The sequence below is a fragment of the Hemitrygon akajei genome, chromosome 30 (genome assembly GCF_048418815.1).
Source record: "Hemitrygon akajei chromosome 30, sHemAka1.3, whole genome shotgun sequence".
Taxonomy (NCBI): domain Eukaryota; kingdom Metazoa; phylum Chordata; class Chondrichthyes; order Myliobatiformes; family Dasyatidae; genus Hemitrygon; species Hemitrygon akajei.
Window position 1 is genome coordinate 11,206,753 of NC_133153.1, and position 23,256 is coordinate 11,230,008.

A 23,256-nucleotide genomic window follows, 5' to 3' on the forward strand; every position below is an offset into this window, starting at 1 on the left:
TGAAATAGCCCAATTGTACCCAGGAATGAGCTTAACAAAATCTCCCCACTTCGTTCATTCCAATTCTAAGCATGAGCCTCATTGTTAAAAGAATCAACAAATATCCCAAACTGACAGCTGCTCCCACTAAATCTCAGAAACTCTTGAGAATTTGATTCACCCTTTAACATTCAGTATCAAACCTTTACATCTCCTGCATGTTACGTTGCGCACCCATCTTGTGAATGTGATCATTCCATTTAGGAATAATTTCCATGTAAGCTCTCCTGTGAATGTCCTTGCAGTTATGAAGGTACAGTTCCAAGGACATAAGATATTGAACCTTCACCCAATCTGATACTCAACAATGAAAGCAAAAGCTTGTAGACTCCAGAAGTGCGATTATAGAATAGTTAACTACTATTATTATATAAGAATTATTATGTATTATATAATATTACATTATATAATTATATATACATTATATAATATTATATATTATTATATAATAGTTAACTACTCACAGTTAGCAGCAGAGGGAGAAATTCTAGAAAGAAAACCACAGGGGGATTCAGCAAGAAACCAATCCTTTGACATTTAGAGTGCACCAAGCATCCAGCACCTTATTTTTACTCTAAACCAATCCTAAAACAAATTCAAGAGTCTGCAGACGCCGGAGTCTGGGACGACATACAAAGCACTGGAGGGCCTCAGCTGGTCAGGCAGCATCTATGGAGGGAAACAAGACAATCCGCATTTTAGGTTGAGACCGTTCATCGGGGACCGAAAGGTAGTGGGGAGACAGCTGGCATAAAAAGAGTGGAGGAAGAGCTGGCAGGTGATGGGTGGATCCAGGTTGGGGGGGTGGGGGGATGATAGGTGGGTGAGGCGTTGAGTGAGAATGGTGTCAGAAACTAGGAGGTAATAGGTGGAAGTGTCAAACGATGGAACCTGACAGGAAGGTAGAACATGGAATAAGCAGGGCCAGAAGGTATTTGCACAGGGGAAGAGGGTAGGATGGACTTCATTCTCTACCCCTGCCCGTTCCCATTAACTACCCCAAAGTTCTACCACCCATCCACACTATTGAATGAGTTATCACCTCACATATCTTTGGAGGTGGATAGAAGAGCTCCCCATGGAAACCCAGGAGCATACACGTTTTGCACGGAGCGCCGGAGGTCAGGATTGAACCTGGGATGCTGGTCCTGTCGGTCCGTGACTCAACTTGTACCGGTGTACTCCCTGGGCTTCAAATTGTCGAGAACAAGGAAAAAGATTCTGACAGGAATTGTGGACTGGGTTCTCACAGGCCGTTTCAGTGGAGTGTAGAATCTGGAACCTTGTTCCACAATCTCAGGATAAGGAGTTGTCAGATTGAGGTGAAAAAACGCTTCTTAATGCAGAGTTAAATTTTTCTTTTAAAGTGTTTAAGATGCTAAGTTGTTGAGTATAAATTTAACCTGATTTATTTGCTTTAAACTTTGAGTTCCTTGTAGTATTTGGGTTTTGGTATTCTTCACCTGATTGTGAAGGGTCTTGATCGGGAAAGTTGACTGTCAACTTCCCTCCGCATTACAATCTGACCCACGAAGTTCTTCCAGCATCTTGGTGGTTGCTCCTCTTTACCATATCAATTCTGTCAAGGTCTCTGAGGATCTGTGTGGAATTTACAGTGTTGAAAATAGGTGGTTGATGGTTACCACAGTTTAACTCTGTAAGTGACTCTTGCGCTACATAAATAATTCTGGACTCACTGGGTTTCTGGGTTGTATTTTTTACACAGTAGTTAAATGCCAGCCATCTCAAGCCAAGGAAAATAGGGCTTCTGTGGGATGAACATGGAGTTTTGCAGAAATGTGTGTTTCAAAGTGCAGTAGATGTTGTTACTTAGAGACGTGCTGTCTTGTAACTGATCCATTAAGCAGAGCATCATTGTCTTTCAGCTGGATGGGGACGATCGCAGTGATAAGGAGGAGTGTGAAGACAGCGATGAAGACGAGGGCATGAAGAATGGTACCGGTGTCAGAGGCAGTCTGTCAGTTAACAGCCACCATGCTCACTGAGGCTGGGAAGGCTCAGCTCTGGCCCGATGGTGTGGACTTGTTCAATGCTGGGAGTGGTACCACTGGAGCAGACTGTAGTGATGAGTCTCACACTGTCAATGGACCTGAGGAAAATCAAGTGTTACCTCCTGTCGATGTCTGAGGACCACCAGCCTCAGAGCTGCATGAGAAGATACTCTGTATGGAAAATCTACAAGTATTGATTTTTAATACCATTGTCAAGAAGCAGAATCCACTAGAACCTACCTGTTACCAATTGATAGAGAGCCTGGCTCACAAAAGAGTTGAATTCATTCATAAAATTGGCCCCTCTATCCAATTTCTTTCTGAAATAGTCATAAGGCATAGAAACAAGACCTGCAGCTCACTGAATCTATGCAGATCATCAATCACCCAATTACACTAAACCTACTGAAATTCCGTTTTATATTGCCTACATTCCCATCGACTTCCACCCCTGGATTCACTAACATTGTGCTCATTAGATGCTCAGGACAATATTCCAGAGTAATTGATGTCATGTTCTTTTGCCCAGAGATCAGTGAGTCCTTTTGAGACCGCAGCCTCAAGCTTCTAACCTACCAATGTAGGGTAATGCATTTACCAGCCTTTCAAAGTGTTTAGTCCTTTTGGGTTCTAAATCATTCATTGCACCACTTTTGTTCCCTCAATAGCCACCCCTCGTCCAGTCTCAGCTTCTCATCGTGACCGTGAGCCCATCCATTTCCATCCACTCATTGTGGTGTTAGAAATGGTCTTGTGCAATATTTATGCTGACATTTCAAATAGGAGCTGAATCTGAGACAAAAGACCATTCCAAATGCAAAAATATTAAATACTTCTTGCCTCGTTGGGTAGCATTTCTGATTTAATTCTTGCATTTATGTAGCACCTTTTACAACCTCAGGGCATCCCAAAGAGTATTACAGTCAATGACATACTTTTAAAATGTGCTTGCTATTGTAACCTGGGGAAGAATGCAAAGGAATCTGTGCTTGGAAAGATCCCATAAAATTGTAATTTAGTAATGGTGAGCCTTTCTGTACTTGTTGATTGAATTGAAAGGGGTTCATAATTAGATAGTATAATTAATCTATTAAACTCAAATAAATCCTTAGGAAATTAGAATTTGCTTCATTAAGCCAATGAACATGTAATTTTAAACCTCTTAAGGGCGATGTTAATTTGCGATTTAAAGCTCATTTAGATACTTCTGATTGTTATAGCATTTACTATCTTTCTAAATTATTTCTCTGACTATAGACAGTCTTAAGAAAAGGAAGTGTGGGAGGAGGAAAACATACAGCTCTTCATCCCTGTGCTACCATTCAATTAGATCATGGCTAATCTTTTACCTCAGTGTCACCTTTCTCTACGAAGTCCAGGTCCTTTGATTTCCTTAATATACATAAATCTATTGATCTTTTTGTTTTCTTGAGTATACTCTGCAACTGAGCCTCCACAGCTGCCCAAGAAGATTTCCAAATGTTTAGGTGAAGATATTCTCACCTCCGTCCTAAATGTTTGAACTCTTAGGACTGTAACCCCAGCTTCAGCATTCCCTGGTTGAGAATATCTGGTTGAGAAAAACATCATCACTGCTACCAAGTAAAACTCTGTAGGGGTTACATATGTTTTAATGAGATCACCTCTCATTCTTTTAAACTCGAGATTAGGGGCTTATTCTAGTTAATTCTTTCCTCAACACAATTCTAAGGAATTTATCAGATTGGCCTTTGTTTCACTTCTTGTATTACCTTCAACAGAAGGGTCAAAATTTCACACATGGTATCGCCATGAACCAATATGATTGCATCAAAATGTTTTTTTTCTTGTTCCCAAATCCTCTTGCACTAAAGGCCATAGGTTGTTTGCCTTGATACCTGCTGTATCTGCATGATAATTTTCAACAATTCATGTTCCAGGACACCCAGGTCCTTCTGAACACCAGCACCTTGTAAATACTCACTGCAGAAAGAATAGCCTGCCTTTCTATTTTATACCAAGTGGATGACCTCATTTTTTCCCACATATTCCATCTGTTATGTCTTCATCTCCTCACTTAACTGATCTATATCCTCTGATGTCCTTCTGCCAATCCACACTGCCACCAAGCCTTAATATCATGGCAGACTTGGATATGTTACACTTGGTCCCTTCAAGTTGATCATAGCTGCAGATGGTGAAGAACCAGAAACCCAGCTCCCTGTAGGACACCAGTAAGCACAGCCTTCCAATTCAAAAATGGCACATTTCTTCCTACTCTCTGTGCATTAACCAATCCCCAACCCAAGTCAGTTTCTTCCCACGATCCCATAATGCCTCAATTTTGTTTAGTAATGTTTTGCTGGGCACAGTATATTCTGAAAAACCAGCAAACCATGTGCATTAACTTCCCTTTTCTATTCTGCGAGCCACTGCTTCATAAAACTGCCCCCATCCAAGCTGCATATCTTTCCCCTCCCCATAATGAAAAGCCCTCAGTTATGCTAAAACTCAGTCAGCCTGCTCGTCTTCCCCGCATTCTCTGTTTCTGTCCACACAGATCACATAAATGTCATATCTATCCGAGTTGTGCAAGCTCCTTCAACATTATCCTTCTGAATCATCACGTCTACCTTGCTTGTCTTCCTGTGTCTCGACTAATTATGTAAACCCAATCTGAAGAGTGTGACTGCCTCCTGGGACAAAGTGCCCACTCTGATGTAGTGTAGTTCCCAAATCCCAGACTAGCACATCAACTCTGAGCCAAAATTTATCAAGATATTGAACAGCTTGGCATCACATTCCTTTCCATCAACTTCCAACAGCAGCCTCAATGTATCACCTGCTGTGCTGTACTGTATAAATTTAATTATATAAGTTATGCCATTGCCTTTAGCTTGTTGAAGTCCCTCTTTCATCAGAATCAGCTGTGGACTCTACTAAATCAGTGTTTTTTAAAAAATTTAGGAAATCCCAAAAAAGTAGATTCTTGTGCATAATTTTAAATGTGAACTCTGCAATCCCTTGCATTCATTGTTCTTCCAACACATCCATTAAAGACATTGATTTCCATTCCTAGCACAGCTTAGGATGTAAGGTGCCAGGCTCGAGGTGAAGCTCAGAATAACCCCCTGAAGGAATAGGAAAGAAAATATGATAATTCACAGAGAGACACATTATATAGAAGTAGAGTGTTCACTCAACCAGCTGATTCCCAGTAGTTTAGCTGCTCAGTGTGTGGTGAGTGGAGCTGTTGATGATCAGACATTACAACAATACCTTTGATATCTGGTGCTCTGTGGCAATGTGAAATTCTGTCACATTTTATTGCTTTGAGCAATCCCATCGTATTTATGCTTGTGTTTTGCCTGTCTTCACATCTGCTCCCTGTTTTGTCCTGCATCAGCCAATAGTCATGACACCTGCAGCTGGAGCTGGAAGACCCTGTATCTCCACATCCTGCCCTCCCAAAACCCAGAGCAACTAGTTCTGTATTTTTATTGTTTTTCAAACCTGAAACAGTTGGCTACAATGAAACTGAGCAGGTTTCAATCAGAATAATCCAGACAGACAGTAACTATGTAAATTCTCACAGGAATGGACATTGATCTGAAATGCTGACCCTGGTTTTCAGTTCATTGATGTTTTTTGATCTGCCACGCATTTCTAGCGTTTTCTGTTTTGATGACTCATGCATTGCTTTTTTATTTCTTGAGGGTCATAAAGTGTTTCAGTAGGGCACATCCTGCATCCAGATGTTGGGTCTGCACTGCTGAGTGCTAAGGCACAGTATCTGGCTAACACTAACATCAGAGACATTACTGCTCCAGTTGGTTAATTACCATTACTTGAAATTATGTTCTGGCTTCTGACTCAGATTGATACAATCATGATTGAATAGGACATCAAATATTAATTTAAAAGGAAGCCATAATGAAGTAGAAATTAAGAACTATCAAGTTGCGACTGAGAAACCGTGATCTGACAGGAAGAGATGCTTTGAACGGCCATCTCTCACTCTATTGCCACTCGGTTTCGATCCACAGCACTGCTATGCAACACCTGCATCTCATCTCTCAATCTGTTCCCAGTATCAACAGTATGTGCGCTTTGAGCTGTCAGATACAGTGAGCCAATGAATTCACAGTTGAATGATGGCCACCCTCGCTGGACTGATCCGATGCTTGTCCATTGTCTGCAGCTAAAGGCTGGCCAAGCTGTAGCTGGATAAGGAATGACGTTCTGACCAGTGGCTTTTTCACCAGCCATTGCCCCTGCACTTAGCACACAAGACTGTGAGGGATAAGTTTTGGAGATGTAAGTGTTATACAGTGACAGCTTCCATATCTCATTCTTTGTTACATGACTACCTGTGAGGGCCTGTGTCCCTATCTGGCTCCACCCCCTCTTGTACATGGCCCTTTGCTGGAATGTACTGTAGGTGAGTGAAGCCCTTCTGCTGAGTATGTGAAGTGTCTGTGTATCACCCATTGGGTTAACCCATTAAACAGTAAAACACCACTAATAGCTTCATATTTTACTGCCTGTGCACTTTTTTGCATTACCGATAATGACAAGGTAATGCTCAGTTGAATATATGCTAAGGTCAATCAATTCTGCATTCAGGAATGTGAAGCTAAAATGACTTGTGAATCTTGTTTACAATAAAAATATTTGATTGTTGAAAACTAAAAACTGTAAATCAAATAAAAATGGAATATGCTGGAAACACTCAAGCATGTCAGGCAGCATCTGTAGAGAGCAGATTGTTTCAAGTCAATTGCCCTATGTACACGTTGAATCAAATTGTCATTGCTGAGAGTGTAAGTCAGCGATTGTTAGACTGCTTGTGAAAATGTGTGTAGTACCAAGTTTTCAGTGTCTTGAGAGTAAGCGTGTGTATGTATGTGTATATGAAAGTAGGAGTATGTGAGTGAACATGTGGTATTTGTGACGGTGCGAATGCGATTGTGTGTCTGCACAATGTATGGTCATGTGCGGGAGAGGCTGAGATTAGATGGTATGCTGCTATTTTACTCTAATGTAATGGTTCTTGTTTGGTTGCAATGCTATAATGTCCGGGGTGGTAGATTTTACCTACCCACTGTTTGCTGCTGGACTCCAGGGTGTTGTCATCTTGTAAACACTCTTCATGTTTGTCTCAATCTTCCATGGCTCTCACTGTCAATTTCTTTGGACTATTCCCTCCAATCTTAGTCATTTCTTCACCCTGGTCCTCATTCTGCCTTCCAAGGCTGTTGTCCATCAAGCCATTCTCCTATTCCACTCCCACCCTAACTTCGACCCATCCCACCTACCTAAACATCTCTGACTCCATCTTCACAAACCTCAGCCCCTCCACTTCACCACCTGCACTCCAATGTCCTGGTTAATTATGGTGGTTTCCTTCAGTCATTTCTATTTCCTTTAACTCCGTATTGATCACTTTTCCTCCCACAGTTTCTCCATTTCTCACCTTTTTCCAACTCTTTCTTTCCCTACAGTCTCTAGGCAGCCAGCAATAACTCAATGGCCCAACTCATGGCAGGGGTATTACAGTAAAACGCCATCATCTGGCACCCTCAGAACTTCTGCAGTGACAGACTGGCTGATTTTCCACACTACTGGATGTTACTCCTATTAATAGGTCAACCCTTTTAGATATTACATTGTACACCCAGTGGCCACTCAATAACCTGCTTGTTATTGCAAATATCTGATCAGCCAATCATATGGCAACAACTCAATGCATTAAAAACATGCAGACACAGTCAAGCGGTGCAGTTGTTCAGACCAAACATCAAGATTTAAGTGACTTAGGCTGTGAAATGATTATGCTAGACAGGGTAGTTTGATCATCTTGGAAATTGCTAATCTTGTGGGATTTTCATTCACAACTCTCTCTAGAGTTTACAGAGAATGGTGTGAAAAGTGAAAAACAAAAAACATTCAGTGAGTGGGAGTTCTGTAGAGTGGTTCAAACAGACAGGAAAGTGACAGTAACTCAAATAGCCACACACTACAACAGCGGTGTGCAGAAGAGCACAACATGTCGAACTTTGAAGTGGATGGGCTACAGCAGAGGATGTTAAACATAGTGAGTACACAATTATTATTCCAATTAAGTAGATGAATTGACAAGGAGTATGGGAAACAAGATGCCAGTGAGTTTAAAGGAAACAAGGGACAGGGACACGGTCATTTTAAGAGGCGTGGGGGGGGGGGGGGTAAGAATTTAAAGGGTTATGTTCCACAGAACATAAACAGAACCAGATGAGCCAAATACCACAGTATTTAGATTTCCAAAATAATACATAGCAAATTATCAAAGATCCCAGCAAACAGACCCACCATCATTACACAGATTTATTAAGAATTATCAAGTGGTAATGTGTTGTAGGATCCAGAGTACAGAAAGCAGTATATGGTATTTAGTAAATTAGAAAGACAGTAAGCAAAAACTCTGGAATGTACAAGCATAAAATTCACCCAGTTCATATTTTCACTGTTGTCTTGATTTTGCACCTAAATTTCCATCTTTATTTCGAGCACCAATTGTTCTTTAATCAGATGCATTAGTGTTAACTAAGACTCTCAGGTCTTTCCTGCACCCCTTTCAAAATGTCCCATTTAGTTTATACATGTAAAAAACATGAACACAAATGTACTGTTTACCACAGTGCAAGAATTCAGATGTTTAAAATTGGTTTAATACAAAAGCCTTCAAGTGCTAGTGCAGTTAATATATAATTCTTTGTTTCATTTAATTGTTTTGTAGGAAGTACAATATATGAACATCAAATACAGACACACTTTCTCCCAGGACATCGTCTGAAGCCATGGCTTCCTCACAGAATTGTATTACAAAGACAGTCTTTAATCCATGTAGAAACTAGGGCAAAGTAAATAGCACTGAGGGTGGGTCAGCTATGTTTGCTGGGATCTTAGATTGTAAGAATTTCATAGGTTAAAGCAAAAAGATGGCAATCCCACCTTTCCCTTCCTTTTGTGGATCAGTCCTTTTGTGGACTGATCTTTTGTGATCAGTCAAAAAAAATCAAGACTATATTTGGAAAGCTAAAACAACGTATTTTATTCAGAATACTGTTGGATTTATATTAAGAGAGCACTGTTACTGCTCTTTCTGGCTTGAGTTTACAGAATAAAAACAAAGCAGAGGTTTCTAATTTTATTGCACATATTCCTGATGTACAATAAACTGCAAATTGCTGAAAGCAGTTCTAAATGTACAAATTAAAGAGTTTCCTCAGGAAACTAGAAGACAAAAAAAATTCCTATTAATCCCATAATACATTAAGATGAAAATCTGGAATATAAACACTTCAATATTATTTCCTTGGAATTAATCTATTCAGCATAGTAGTAAATCTCATTTCTCATCGTCATTTCATAAAATTACACAGTCATAATTTACAACAAAGCCTATCTTTACAAGTTAATACTTGATCAAAAGTTCCAACCATCACAGAGCCAGGCTACAGAGCAAGCAATCCAGAATATTAACACTTACTTTGGCTTCAAAATTCAGCTTACTTGATTATCATTTAAACTATCTCATTTTGGCTACCATGGTAGCTACAATGTGAACAAAGACCTGACTGAATTCCAAATGTCTCAGACTGCTAAAGAGAGAATGTTGGTAAAAGGAATGGTGCCAATGTTGACAACAATGATTTTCAGAAACTGATTGAAAAGTTATCAAAATAATTTTGATCTGTCTCTGTTGGGTCATAAATTCAGTCTGATGTTTGAATCACCTGGTTTCCCTGGCACTGCATCTGCCACCACAGAAATGACAGCATACCAGTCTGTTTAACAAAACATTCATAGGGAGTACAAGGTAAAAGATTCATCAGTCTCCATTAGCGAGCTTGATGCCCATGATATAAAAGGATTAACCTTGGTTCCTGGAACACTCTGCCAAGGATGGTGGTGGATGCCGACACAACAGTGCTTAAGAGGTATTTAGACAGTCACCTCAATTTCAGTAACTGGGAGGAATATCAACCATGGCAGGTACATTGATTTAGTTTATTTTGGCATCAGGGGCAGCACAGACATTTTGGGCCTAAGGGCCTGTTCTTGTGCTGTACAATGTCCTCAATAAAATATAGGTTAAACCATTGTGTTGTTGCAAATAATTTTAGTCATGTACTTTAGCAAGGATGTGAAGGGCTGAGAAAAGATGCAGTAAAGATCTATTTAACAGAGTGAGGGATTCAATTAAACTGTTATATTGAAGACACTGCATCTTTACTGTAAGATTAATAACAAATCCTAGTTTATTACTCAGCACCAAATCCTGCAATGCAGGAAAGAGGATGCTGGCAATGGAGAACTTACTGATGGATAGAAAACAGTACAGCTTCTTTAAGATCATTTAACTTAAAAAGGAATTATGAAGTTGGACTTAAGTGGAGCAGTGGAGAGGGAAATAATCAGGTAACAAATTATATTTGGCTCTGAACATTTATCAAAACAAAAGCAATTCGTTAACTATCACAATATATTAATGCAAAGTCACCATTGAGAGAGCTCAGTAATGAATGACAATCTTAAAAGATTGTCGATTTATACATTATCTATTTGTGTTTGAAGTTTATAGAATGCAGCAAACACATGATGGCATTATGACATATTCTGAAAAAGCATCCTACCTTCACTGAATTGTTTTCTCCCAATAAAACTAATTAGAGCGAAATAAGTTTAATTATAAGACTGTTTACAACATAGACGATTACTTTATAAATAATAAAAGTTACACACTTAAGCTTTCAAATCCTAGCTTTATGTTTGAAACTGTAAACAGAACCAGTAGCAAATCAAAAATTAGTAAGCACTCAAAGTAATGTGCATATTTAATTGTTTTGCAATAACTTCAAAACAAATTGTGGCAACCTTTTAAATAAATGATTTAAAATATTTCATTTTAGATATCAAATCAAGTACAAAAAAAGGCCCTATATAACAATTTCATATACTTTAGTAAAATACAAGCCTAGTATCAAGAACTAGCATGTATGTAGACCACAGACAAGTAGTATATGAAACACTGAACTGATCCAATGCTATTTCAAAGAAAAGCTGAAAAAAAATTGATTTAGGCTACACAAAGGATACTTGCACTCTCAGTTGGTTATTTATACGTGGCTTGGCGTGTACATCATTTATTGGGTTGAAGATTGTCCAACAAACCACAACTGATGAGGACATATGTTTTGATGATTAAATTCATTAAGTAATAAACAAAAATAAACTGGCATCTCTCAACATCTGTATTATAAAGAAAAACTCTCTAAAAAGGCACCACTGACTTCTTGTATCCAGTATATAAAAAAATCAGTTTGCAGCAGAATGCCTTTATGTACTTTTCTTCAAGGGCAGCTGTTACAATTCTTCTTCGTTCATATTATCAACTCTGGCTCTGTGTACTTCAAGTTCCTCAGCACTCACCATGGTGGGGTCAATTGCAGCATAACGTGTACCATGGAACTGCCGAAGATGGATCTGAAAAGAAGAGGCCAAACTTTACAGGTGCTTAAGTTAAATCCTGAATAAATTCTGGCTTTACTGGTTGAAATTATTGTAGTATTTGTCATACAATAAGCTAATGCTTTTAGAATATAGGTGAATTACATTAAATCCAAATTCAATACAAATAAGTGCACTGCTGTTCCTGAATTTAGGAGGAGGAGTATTAAAAAAAAACACCAAGACATCCTGCCAATAGTAGATATTGTGACATATTGTGATGGTGGTGGTAAAGTTGTTACTGATCAATCAGGCTGCTTTAAACTGATTGCAAAATGCTCGAGGAATTAACTCAGCAAGTCAGGCAGCATCTATGGATGGGAATAAACGGCCAATGTTTCAGGACGGCGGTACGACTTAAAGAAGTTATGATACTGCAAAGTAGAGGGAATGTCATTAGACATCAATGTAGAATTGTTTGGTCAGAGTTAAGAAGTGAGAGAACTAGTGTAAAAATAGTATATTGAAAGGAAAAGTGACAAGGAAAAATCGACAAACTAAGAGGGTACAAAAAAGAATGGTACTTAAAGAGAAGTGAAGCAAATTCGACACCCTTTGGATTTGATGATGTTGGTCGACATTTTTTAAAAATCATACAATTGGATACTACTCCCATTAATACTACTTTAAACTGCAGGCTCAATGGCATGACATAGTGAATAAGGGGTGCATAAGCAATGCTTCTGCTGGGGAAACAAGATAGCTTTGGAAAGAAACTTCTTTTGCTAACGTAACATTAATGTAACTTCTCCCAACATAAATCTCTGGCCTATTGTCAGCCAATGTGTCCATCTACTTACTACTTCTTGGCTGCACAGGATGTGACCTAATACATATCAGAAACTGTCCATTAAAATGAAAGCTGAATGTGCTTAATCAAGTAGAAACTCATAAATGAATTACCCGAAGGGTAGAACAAAATGCATCCTAGGTTGCCAAGGGAAGTGGGGTGGAGGTTAAGGAAGTCTCACCAATCTCAAACTACAAAACCTTTCCTGCAGTTTTGGAATTGACACTTAACGCAATTTCTCTGTTACAGAAAACTTGCAATTACGCTTTTTAATATGCATTCACTGTTTTTGCTCTTTCATCTCCTTACATTTCTAGCAACTACATGTCAAAAATTCTAAACTTCCTTGCTTTCTTAAATCTCAAGTTTAAGCTCTTAGTTCAAGGTCACTCTCTTAAAACAAGATAACTTTTAACACTTTACCTGAATATAAAGGTTAACTTCAGCACTCCGACACAAGTAAGGAAAGTTACCACCAGTTTTAAGATGTGCCCGCCTTGCATTTGGATATAATTTGTACATGTCTTCTTTGGCTTCTTGAGAAAGTGCACTATGGTCAAAGACCTAAAACAGGTGATAGAAAACACATTTGAATGACCCACATAAAGTATTCCTCAACAAAAGTATTCATTAAGCAAATGAAAGGCATGACTATTGATGGAAAGTGTTTGGGAATATGTGAATATAGCAGATATTAATTCAGACACGAACCAGTCTTCAGTGCTTAATATAAATTGTAAATTGCAAGCAGTAAAGTGAAGGTAAAAGCACACCTTGGCAAATCAATAATACTGTCTGTGTAGCACCAAGAGATATCGTTTGCAAAATGGTGACCATGAGAGATTTGGATTTGCATCAGACAATGGGATTGTGTTAATTGTCCTGCATCAATCTAGGGTTTGAGAAATGGGTTTAAGTAATCTGCAATATTGTAAACAAGTTTAAGGAAGCTTGTGATTAGTATTTGAACATTCAGAAATGTCTCCCTCTGTAGATATGCAATTCAAAGGAAGCACTGACAACCCAAAGTCAACAATGTCATTGTAACTAATGAAATTGTATTAAATCACCTACTGTTACCTTTGATTTTAAGAGTATAAGAATGTGATGTACTTGGGGTTTGTGGGAGTCTACTGAGAGGATCTCTAAGAGAATGCCTGTCTGTCATGATGAATAAAGACTTTCATATCCACATCTCCAGTCTCTCCAGTAACTACAGTAAAACATAGCTAGGTTGCCCAAGACTTTTGATCAGTACTGTAGTCATTCCTCAGCATTATTTCTCCAGTCCTGCTGAAGGGTTTTGGCCTGAAACATCAACAGTAGTTTTTTCCATAGATGCTGCCTGGCCTGCTGAATTCCTCTAGCATTTTGTGTGTATTGCTCGGATTTCCAGCATCTGCAGATTTTCTCTTGTTTGTAACTAAAATGTCTTCTTTAAAAATTCCTTTTCCAAGATAATAGCAATGGAGATAATGGGGGTGCAAAGATGTGATGCTGAGATATATCCTAGGAGGCACTGGGACACATCATCAGTATCCCGGTGTCTTCGGGTTGTTTGGCTCTTTCATCATGAGATACAGCCTCGCCCAGGCAATCCAGCCCAAGGTTGATCAGACCCAGCTTACGTCCCAGCAGCATTGGTCCATGGTCACACCTCTTGATCCATAGCCATCTGAAGGCTCACTCAGTAGTGTCTGTGATGGTCCTGATGGCTCTTCTCTTTGCAGCTCCGTTAACGCCAAAGAGAGAGTAGGTTCAACAGAGTGAGCAGCCAGCAAAACCTCTGCACCCCACCTCTATAGGCTCTCTTCGTGCCCTTCACCCCTATCTTTTGCACTGTCTCCCAGCTCCTGGTATTTGGCCTTCTCTTGCTCAATCCAGACTTCCCAAGGCACTGTCAGTTCTGCCATCACCACCCGCTTGAAGACTTCTGACAGAGTGACCACGAGGCCTCAGCAATAACGATGCAATGAAGTCAGGATCGACTTTTAGTTGCCAGTCAGATGCCGTGGCAAGCAAGCCTGCTGGTGACTTGAGACGAGGCTGTGTATGGGCTTTCTGGGTTGGCAGAGGTGCTACTATTGTTAATGGCCAAGACAATATTTTCTGCCACTACCTTCAGCACCTGCTTACGGCACCAGAGGTAGCAGCCTTTGCCCAGGGCTTTTAGGCAATTTCTAAGGATGTGATAAATGTCCCACACATTTATCCAATGGCCCAATCATTGGGCCAGATGTTCCAATCTGGCAGGCACTCAATTGTACACATTAAGAACACAATTAAATATGGCAGCTTGCTTTGCCATTTAGTAAGATCACTGCAAACATAACATCACATTCTCTGTCTAACTCAGGGGTTCCCAACCTGGGGTGCGAGATGGAATTTCAGGGGGTTCGACAAAGAGTGGCTTGTGTCCTTGGGTGACGAGCCACGAGTCATCACTCAGCCAGCTGCCAGTGTGCCCTGAGAAGTGGTAGTAACATTTGTCCCAAGCACACTCCAGTCTCCCACTACCCGAGTCAAGAGAGATGTAAACTCACTCCTGTCTCCCGCTGCCCGAGTCAGCGTTGAGGATTCTCATCAGTGTTACCTGGGAAGTTACACCTCAGAGTTGAGGAGTCTCATCAATATTAGCTAGAAGGTTACCTCTCAGAGTTAAAAATCATCTCATAATGCCAAAATCTTTATACATCCCGAATAAACCATCGAGTAACGACTTTGCGTTAAAACCAAACCCGCAGACAGTAGGTATTCAATTATAAAATTTTAAAAAGCCACATTTTGATAAAAAGCAGCTGAAGTCATTCATTCGCATTTGTCTCAATGCATTAAAGTAGTTTTTGAATTTCAAAGGTTTTTTCTCTTAAAAGGTTTTTTTCTTTAATCGTTGATAATTTTGAATTGTGTTAGTTGAGGTATCATGGTTAGCACCAAGGACTTTGAATCGTGTGATGGGAGTTCATATCTCTGGTAATCATCTGAAATAGGTTGTAAATTCAGTAGAGAGTAGCCTAATAAGTCACATCACATCCCCGTAGCATTTCCACCTGACAATTATCTTGGCGCAACCTCAGATAATATCGTAATATAATATTCAAAAACGTATTTCTCGCGATACTTTGCTATAGGCGTGTCTGGTTGAGTAAAGCAGTCATCCCTGGCTTAGTTAGATAGTTTTTCTCATATTAGCTCATATTTTTCTCTTTACCCTTAACCCTTTATCACGTCAAAAAGAAGGAAATGGAATGATGACTATGTGTGCTTTGGTTTCACTTGCACAACAGGAAATGATGACTTGCAAAAACCCCAGTGCATTCTTTGTAGCGTTGTGTTTTCCAACTCAAATCTGAAGCCATCCAAGCTTCAAGAGCACTTCAAGAACAAGCATGGCGGAGCTGATGTTGAAGGACATGATGTTGGGTCATTGAAAATCAAAAGAGCTCGTTTTGATTCACAAGGAACTCTTCCAAAATTAGGTTTCATTTCTGTTGAAAAACCACTATTTCTTGCTTCATACCAAGTGGCATATAAAGTGGCCAAATCCAAGAAGCCCCATACAATTGGGGAAGATCTCAAGCCATGTGCACTGGAAATGGCAACAATTATCCTGGGCAAAGAAGTAAGAAAAAAATTTGAACAGGTGCCCCTATCAAATAATGTCATTCACAACTGAATCAGTGATTTGAGTAAAGATATTTTGGACCAAGTCATCTCAGATGTCAGAGCTAGTCCTCTTAAAATCTCTATTCAGTTGAATGAGTCAACTGATGTCTCCAGTTGTAGTCAACTTATCACATTAGTGAGGTATGTTAAAGATGGTGCTGTGAAGATTTCCTGCTTTGTAAAGAGCTGAAAACAAACACAACTGCAAAGGATGTGATGCAGCTGGTGAAAGACTTCTTTGCCAAACATGATTTAGATATCAAAGTCATTGGTTCTGTGTGCACTGACGGGGCACCTGCATGCTTGGAAATAAATCTGGCTTTTCTGTATTGATGAAAAAGGAGATTCCAGACTTGCAAGTTACCCATTGTTTTCTTCATCGGCATGCTTTGGCATCAAAAATTTGAAGTCCTTGATACGTGTGAAGATCATCAACTGGATCAGGGGGCGTGCTTTGAACCATCGCATCTTCAAATCATTTTGTGAGGATCTGGGAAGTGAGCATTCAGTTTTGCTTTTCCACACAAAAGTCCGTTGGTTGTCACGAGGACAAGCTTTAACCGGCTTCTTTGAACTGCGGGAAGAAATCAAAGTTTTTCTGGAGGAGCGTGAATGTGATCTGGTTGGGGCAATGGAATCACAGGAATTCGCCCAAATGCTGGCTTGCTTAGCTGACATTTTCACTCGTATGAATGACCTGAGTGTTTCTCTTCAAGGAAAAGGGATAAACATATTGAATGCTTGTGAAAAGTTGAATGCCTTCAAAGAAAAGTTACATCTTTGGCGTCGAAGGATGGAAGGAGGTAGTCTCCCAAATTTTCCTTCACTAGAAGAGATGGCTGATGATGCTGGATCCATAACTCCTACTGTGCGTGAAGAAATTGTGGCTCATTTGGAAATGCTGTCAGAATTGTTTGATGGATATTTTGCTGCTGGAGACCTGAAGATTTCAGAAGAATGGATCATGAATCCATATTCCTACAATTTGGAGAAAATGTCAGATGATGAAGAGCTGAAGGAAGATCTTATTGATTTGCAGACAAATCGAGCTCTTGAAATGAAATTTGAGAGCAAGACTTTGGAGGAGTTTTGGTATGCAGCACTGGATATGTTCCCAAGACTTGGTGGAAAAGCACTCCGTGTCCTCATTCCATTTACAACAACATACTTGTGTGAATCTGGATTCAGTTCTCTTTTGTCAGTCAAGACAAAATCTAGGAATTGCCTGAATCTACAGGCAGACCTGCGGATCGCAGTCAGCAAGAAAGTTCCACGTTTTGACAAAATCATGAATGAGAAGCAGCGACCAAATCAAGCAACTTGTTACCAGGTGGTCCCCATTATCTTTGTCATTGGTTGGTCAAATTAATGCTATTAAGATGATAGTATTACCCAAATTTTTATATTTATTCCAAGCATTACCAATTTTTATTCCTAAATCTTTTTTTGATATTGACTCCAAAATATCCTCGTATGTGTGGCAGAATAAAAATCCTAGATTAAGTAAAAAATATTTACAGAAGCCTAAGAAGGAGGGTGGTTTGGCTTTGCCAAACCTGTGATTTTACTATTGGGCAGTTAATATTCGATATTTAATATTCTGGACACAAGAATCGATTATAGTATCTTGCCCACAATGGGTAAATTTGGAATGTAAATCTGTACAAGACTTCTCATTGTTTTCTATTTTAGGATCTTCACTTCCTTTTGCTTTATCTAAATTGAATAAACAAATAACCAATCCTATAGTTAAACATACATTACGAATATGGTTTCAATTTCGTAAATTCTTTGGCTTGAATAAGTTTATCTTATCAAGCCCTATTATATCTAACTTTTTTTTCGGCCCCCTTTTACGGATCATGCCTTTGTATTATGGAAAACAAAAGATATAACATGTTTTCGTGATTTTTTTTAGACAATAGTTTTATGTCCTTTGAACAGCTATCTAATAAATATAATTTTCCTAAAACTCATTTTTTTAGATACTTGCAAGTTAGAAATTTCTTGAATAACATGTTACAGTTTTTTCCGAAATTATGTCCAATGGACATTACGGAAAAATTTTTAGCTCTGAATCCTTGCCAGAAGGGTTTAATAGCCATCATTTATAATATGATCATGAAAATACAGCCAGAAGTATCAGGAAAAATTAAGAAGGAATGGGAAAAAAAGAACTTCATTGTCTTATACCCACTGAGCAGTGGGAGAAAATTTTACAATTAGTCAATTCTTCTTCTATTTATACTAAACATGCTTTAATACAATTTAAGGTTGTTAAACTTGCTCGATTTTATTCTTATGTTAATTCTTATGTCACAGATGTCATTCTGAAGTTGCTTCATTGACCCATATGTTTCGGTCTTGCCCCTGCTTGCAAAATTATTGGAAAGATATTTTTGGTATTATTTCAAAAGTTCTGAATATTAAATTGCAACCGCATCCTATTACTGCAATTTTTGGTTTACCAATGGTGGATAATAGTTATTTATCCCCCTCAGCTCGGTGGATGATTGCATTTGTTACGTTAATGGCTAGAAAATCTATCTTATTGAATTGGAAAGAAATTAATCCTCCAAACATATTTCAGTGGTTTTCTCAAACTATCTTATTTGAGTTTAGAAAAAATTAGAAGTGTTGTTTTTGACCCTTCAACTAAATTTGAAGAAACTTGGGAGACCATTTATTCAACATTTTCATATGAGCTAAACTGACTTTTCCTAAACCTTACTTTTATTATCCTTAATTATTTGGATGGAGGTACGGAGTTATTGATGCTGCTGTGTATATTTGACATAATGCAATGGCCCATGTTGGTTAGGTTTTTTTTGGAGGTTTTTTTTTTCTTATTTAGTCCTTTTTTCGTAATCACTATGAGTTTGGGAGATTATTATATATGGATTATCATCTATTTGTATTTATACTTTAACCTATTAATTATGTATTCTCAAACTCTGTATCTATGTTTCTCTTATGTTTGTTTAAAATTAATAAAAAGATAGAAAAAGAAAGAAAAGAGAAGCAGCAGCAAAGAAGTCAATTTATGTTCACAATTGGGATTGATTTTACTGTTTACAATTCTTTCTGAATAAATTAGAATCTAATTGCTCAATTTATATTTGCATTTTAAGCAAATAAGTTAAAAGCTTATTTTTTTTTTTAAGTTTAATTTGTTCACCCGCAGTATTGTATGTGGTTCAATTTGTGGTTAAAAAATTAGAAATTAGACTTCATCATTTTCAACTGCGATATTACTTTTGTAGGGGGTGCGAACATTAATCAAACATTTCCTAAGGGTGTGGGGCATAGAAAAGGTTGGGAACCACTGGTCTAACTGCAGCAATCTTTCATGCCTGCTAATTAAGAATCGATCTACCTTCGTCTTAAAAATATCCAAAGATTGTGCTTCCAAAGTTACCCATTTTGAAGAGTTCCAAGATCACAAGTTCTTGAGAGAAAATATGTGCATGTGTCTTTTAAATGGTCAACCCCTTATTTTCAAGACATTAAGATTCTTTCATTATAGGAAATGGCATCTCCACATCTTTGGGATCTTTGTACTGTATGTTTCATTGAAATAGCCTCTCACTTGTCAAAGTATCAGCCAATGTAAGCCTAGCCAGATCAACCATCTGCCCGTTCCAGGTATTAGTCTGGTAAAACTTGTCTGATCTGCTTTCATCAGAACAAAACACTGCCTTAAAAATAGGAGTCAAGTATTGTACATGGGGCATTGATATCATATCTAGAGTACAATGTACACAAATTCCCTCCTTTTGCATTTATTGCCCATCTGCAATGAATGATAATAGATAAATACTTAATTGATCCCAAATGAAATCAGTATCACAGTAGCATTACAAGTGCACAGATATGCAATTAGAATTAAAAAAAAGTTACCTTAAAAATAAGATGTACAATATTAACAAGTCAAAGTTTACAAGATTTATAAGATTTTCAAGTTCACACTGCTAAGATGGTAGTGCAAGAAGAACCATAATATTACACAGTAATGGGTGCACATTCTAACTATCTAGATAAGAAATGATGGTAGTATTACACAGGATGTAAACAGAGCTTAAACAGAGGTTAATAACAGTTTAACAGGAGGGGGTCATCACTTCCCCGGAAATAGGTTTGACATTATAGAGCCTAACGGCCGAGGGCAAGAATGACCTCAGAGGTCTGCGGAACAGCAGTTGTCTTAGTCTGTTACTGAAAGTGCTCCTCTATTCAGACAAGGTGGCATGCAGAGGGTGAGAAACATTGCCAGAATTTTCCATAGGGTCCTTTGTTCTACCACAGCCTCCAATGTGTCCAGTTTGACTACTATAACAAAGCCAGCCTTTCTAATCAGTTTATTGAGCCTGTTGGCATCACCCATGCTGATGCCGTTGTCCCAGCACACCGCACCAGGGAAGGTTGTACTGGTGACAACAGACTGGTAGAATATGTGAAGGAGAGGCCTGCATACTCCAAAGAGCCTCAGTCTTCTCAGGAAATAATACCATCAGCTTTTCTAAATACTTGCTGAACCAGCATTAAATAACAAGAAATGGCAAATGGATCTAAAGCAGATAGGTGCAAGATGCTGCATTTTGGGAAGTCAAATTGAGACAACAAGACGCTCACATTAACATTGGAGTGTATAGCATAGTGGTTAGAATGACAGTACCACAGGTCAGGGTGCTGGATTCAGAGTTCAATTCCAGTGTCCTCTGTGAGAAAATCTGTATATTCTTGCTATGTGTGCATGCGCTTCCTCCCACGTCCAAAGACATACCAGTTCGCAGGTTAGTCATTAAAAAATGATCCTGTGATTGGGGCGAAAGAGCCTGTTCAGTGCTTTATCTCTAATTTTTTTTAAAAATAATCAAATAGTAGAGCCATGAGAAATTTTATAGAACAAGGGAGCTTGGAATTTAAGTGGATGGTTCTTGAAGGTGACATCACAGGGTGGTGAAGGCAGCTTTGGGCACAATGCCCTTCAATTAGGACATTTAGAAGTGGGGAGGTTATGTGGTAGCTGTACAGGATGCTGCTGAGGCCACACGTGGTATTCGATTTTGGTCACCATGCTATAGAAAGAGGTTATTAAACTGAGGATGTTGCCAGGACTCAAGGGATTGAGTTATAGTGAGAGGTTGGACAGGCTAGGAAGCTATCCTTGTAGCGTAGGGGACTGGGTGGTGAACTTATAGATGTGTTCAAAATGAAGGGCACAGATGAGATGAAAGTACACAGTCTTTTTCTTAGGGTTGAGGAAGGAAGAACAAGAGGGTGTAGGTTTAAAGTGAGAGGGGAACATTTAACAGCTTTTTAAAAAGATGGTATATATATGTAATAAGTTATCAGTGAAAGCAGTGTTTGGGTACAATAACAGAGAGGTACATGAACAGGAAAGGTCTGGAAGAATTTGGGCTACATGTGGGCAAACAGGACTAGCTTTGATGGGGATTTGGTTGACCTATCCAATTACTAAAGGGCATGTTTCCATGCTGTATGACTCTCCATTCTTTCTGCAAATCTTTCAATTAGACACACAGACCTTCTGCATTTCAAAACTCCATCAACATTTATTTTTCCTGCCAAAATGGGCAATTGGGCAATTGCACAATTGTCACACTGTAATTCATTTACCAGATCCTTGGTGATTTAATTTTTCTTTAGCTTTGTACAGTGCATACAAATTTTTCCCAATTTATTTTTTCCTAACTACCGAATTTAACATCCATACTTTTCAGTCTTAATTCAAGAGATTTACTGTATATCAGTTGTTGCAGCACCAGTCCCTGTGGCAGCTGACTTGTTGCATCTTGCTAACCAGAAAAGGGCCCAATTATGCTTGTTCTTTTCCTGTTAGCCAGTAAACCTAGATTCCACAACATCTTACTTCCCACACCATGAAATAAACTTTGACATGGCATGTAATCAAAAGCTTCTGAAAACCTGAAAATTACTTCATCCTCTGAACTTCTTTGAAGAATTCTAATAAATTGTTCAATTGATTTCTTTTTCACAAACCAAATGCTAATAATTGCCTGATTACTTTCAATTTTCTAACTGCTTGATCATAAATGACCTTAGCTTCCAACATTCCCCCTCTCCAGCAAATGTAATGTTAACTAGCTTGCAGTTCCCTGTTCCCTTTTTGAACAAAGAGCTTACATCTACTTATTTCCAATTTAATGTAATCTTTCCCAAATCTAAATTAAACCCAACGCATTAACCATCTCACTGGCTACTTCTTTTAGGAATCTAGGAAGAAGTCCATCAGGAGAGTATTCAGTCCGCAGCTCCAACAATTTGCCATGTACCACTACCCAGTTGATTGTAACTAAGTTTTCCTTTACTTTCCTATTCTTTTTTTTTCTGGGATGTTACTTGCATCCTCTGATGGAAAATGCCTAAATAAATTCATTTGCCATCTACTAATTTTCCATTAACAATTCTCCATAATGTCTTTTTTAAGTTCAATTCTTTTTTTATTTAATCACAGATCCTCCCCTTGGAATATTTCTCTCTTTCTGGAATAGTCTATTCTGTGAATTCGGAAGGCTCTTTCTAAAAGCCTGGGAGTATCTCAATTGACTAATTCCTGAACTGACTTACCAGTTCTGCTTTGAGCAAAACTGGATTCCATGATTTAAACTGGCAGCCTGGATACGAAAGTGGCTGAGGGGCAAAATAGGAGACTAGAATAGACTGCTTGTTGTTCAGATGGACTGAAGCATACAATAGAGTTCATATCAGAGCATTAATTCTTAGATTAATTAATGACCTAAACTTATGTACACAGGTCACAATTCCAAAATTAAATCTGGAAATATTATAATAGCAAACTTCAAAAATACAGAGAGACTGCTGAAATTGCAGAAAATATTTAATGATATAATTATAGTACCTATGATGGCCAAAACATGATTAATTTTCTATTCCTGTCTCTAGTTTTAGAAGTTTTATCGCTTCAGATGTTCACCAAGATACTGTTTAAATGTGATGAAGGTTTCTGTCACATCTCCCTTTCATACATCAAATTCCATTCATTGTTATTGACCTCTTTGCTAAGGAAACAGGTCATTTTTGTTTATCCTGTCAAGGCTTCTCACAATCTTTTTTTTTAAAACACACATTTCAACTTCCCTAACCTCCTCATAACTAACTCTCCAGACCTGACAATTTACTATTAAACCTGCTCCGCACCCTTCCTGCAGTGTG

At 38.5% G+C, this 23,256-nt stretch overlaps 2 protein-coding genes across 4 annotated transcripts in view; one reads left to right on the plus strand and one right to left on the minus strand.

The window, feature by feature from the left end:
* Positions 1 to 6,762, plus strand: part of cers3a (ceramide synthase 3a) — a 69,017-nt gene extending 62,255 nt beyond the window's left edge. Inside the window, exon 11 of the mRNA XM_073032986.1 lies at positions 1,926 to 6,762. Coding sequence (XP_072889087.1) covers positions 1,926 to 2,045 — 120 coding nt within the window. The 3' untranslated portion in view covers positions 2,046 to 6,762. The remainder of the gene's footprint in view (positions 1 to 1,925) is intronic.
* A 2,336-nt stretch (positions 6,763 to 9,098) lies between these two features.
* spg21 (SPG21 abhydrolase domain containing, maspardin) overlaps positions 9,099 to 23,256 on the minus strand; it is a 52,307-nt gene continuing 38,149 nt past the window's right edge. For all 3 annotated transcript variants that reach the window (XM_073032987.1, XM_073032988.1, XM_073032989.1), the window contains exons 8-9: positions 12,796 to 12,936; positions 9,099 to 11,558 (exon numbers count right to left, since the gene is read on the minus strand). In XM_073032987.1, coding sequence (XP_072889088.1) covers positions 11,439 to 11,558; positions 12,796 to 12,936 — 261 coding nt within the window. In that variant the 3' untranslated portion in view covers positions 9,099 to 11,438. The remainder of the gene's footprint in view (positions 11,559 to 12,795; positions 12,937 to 23,256) is intronic.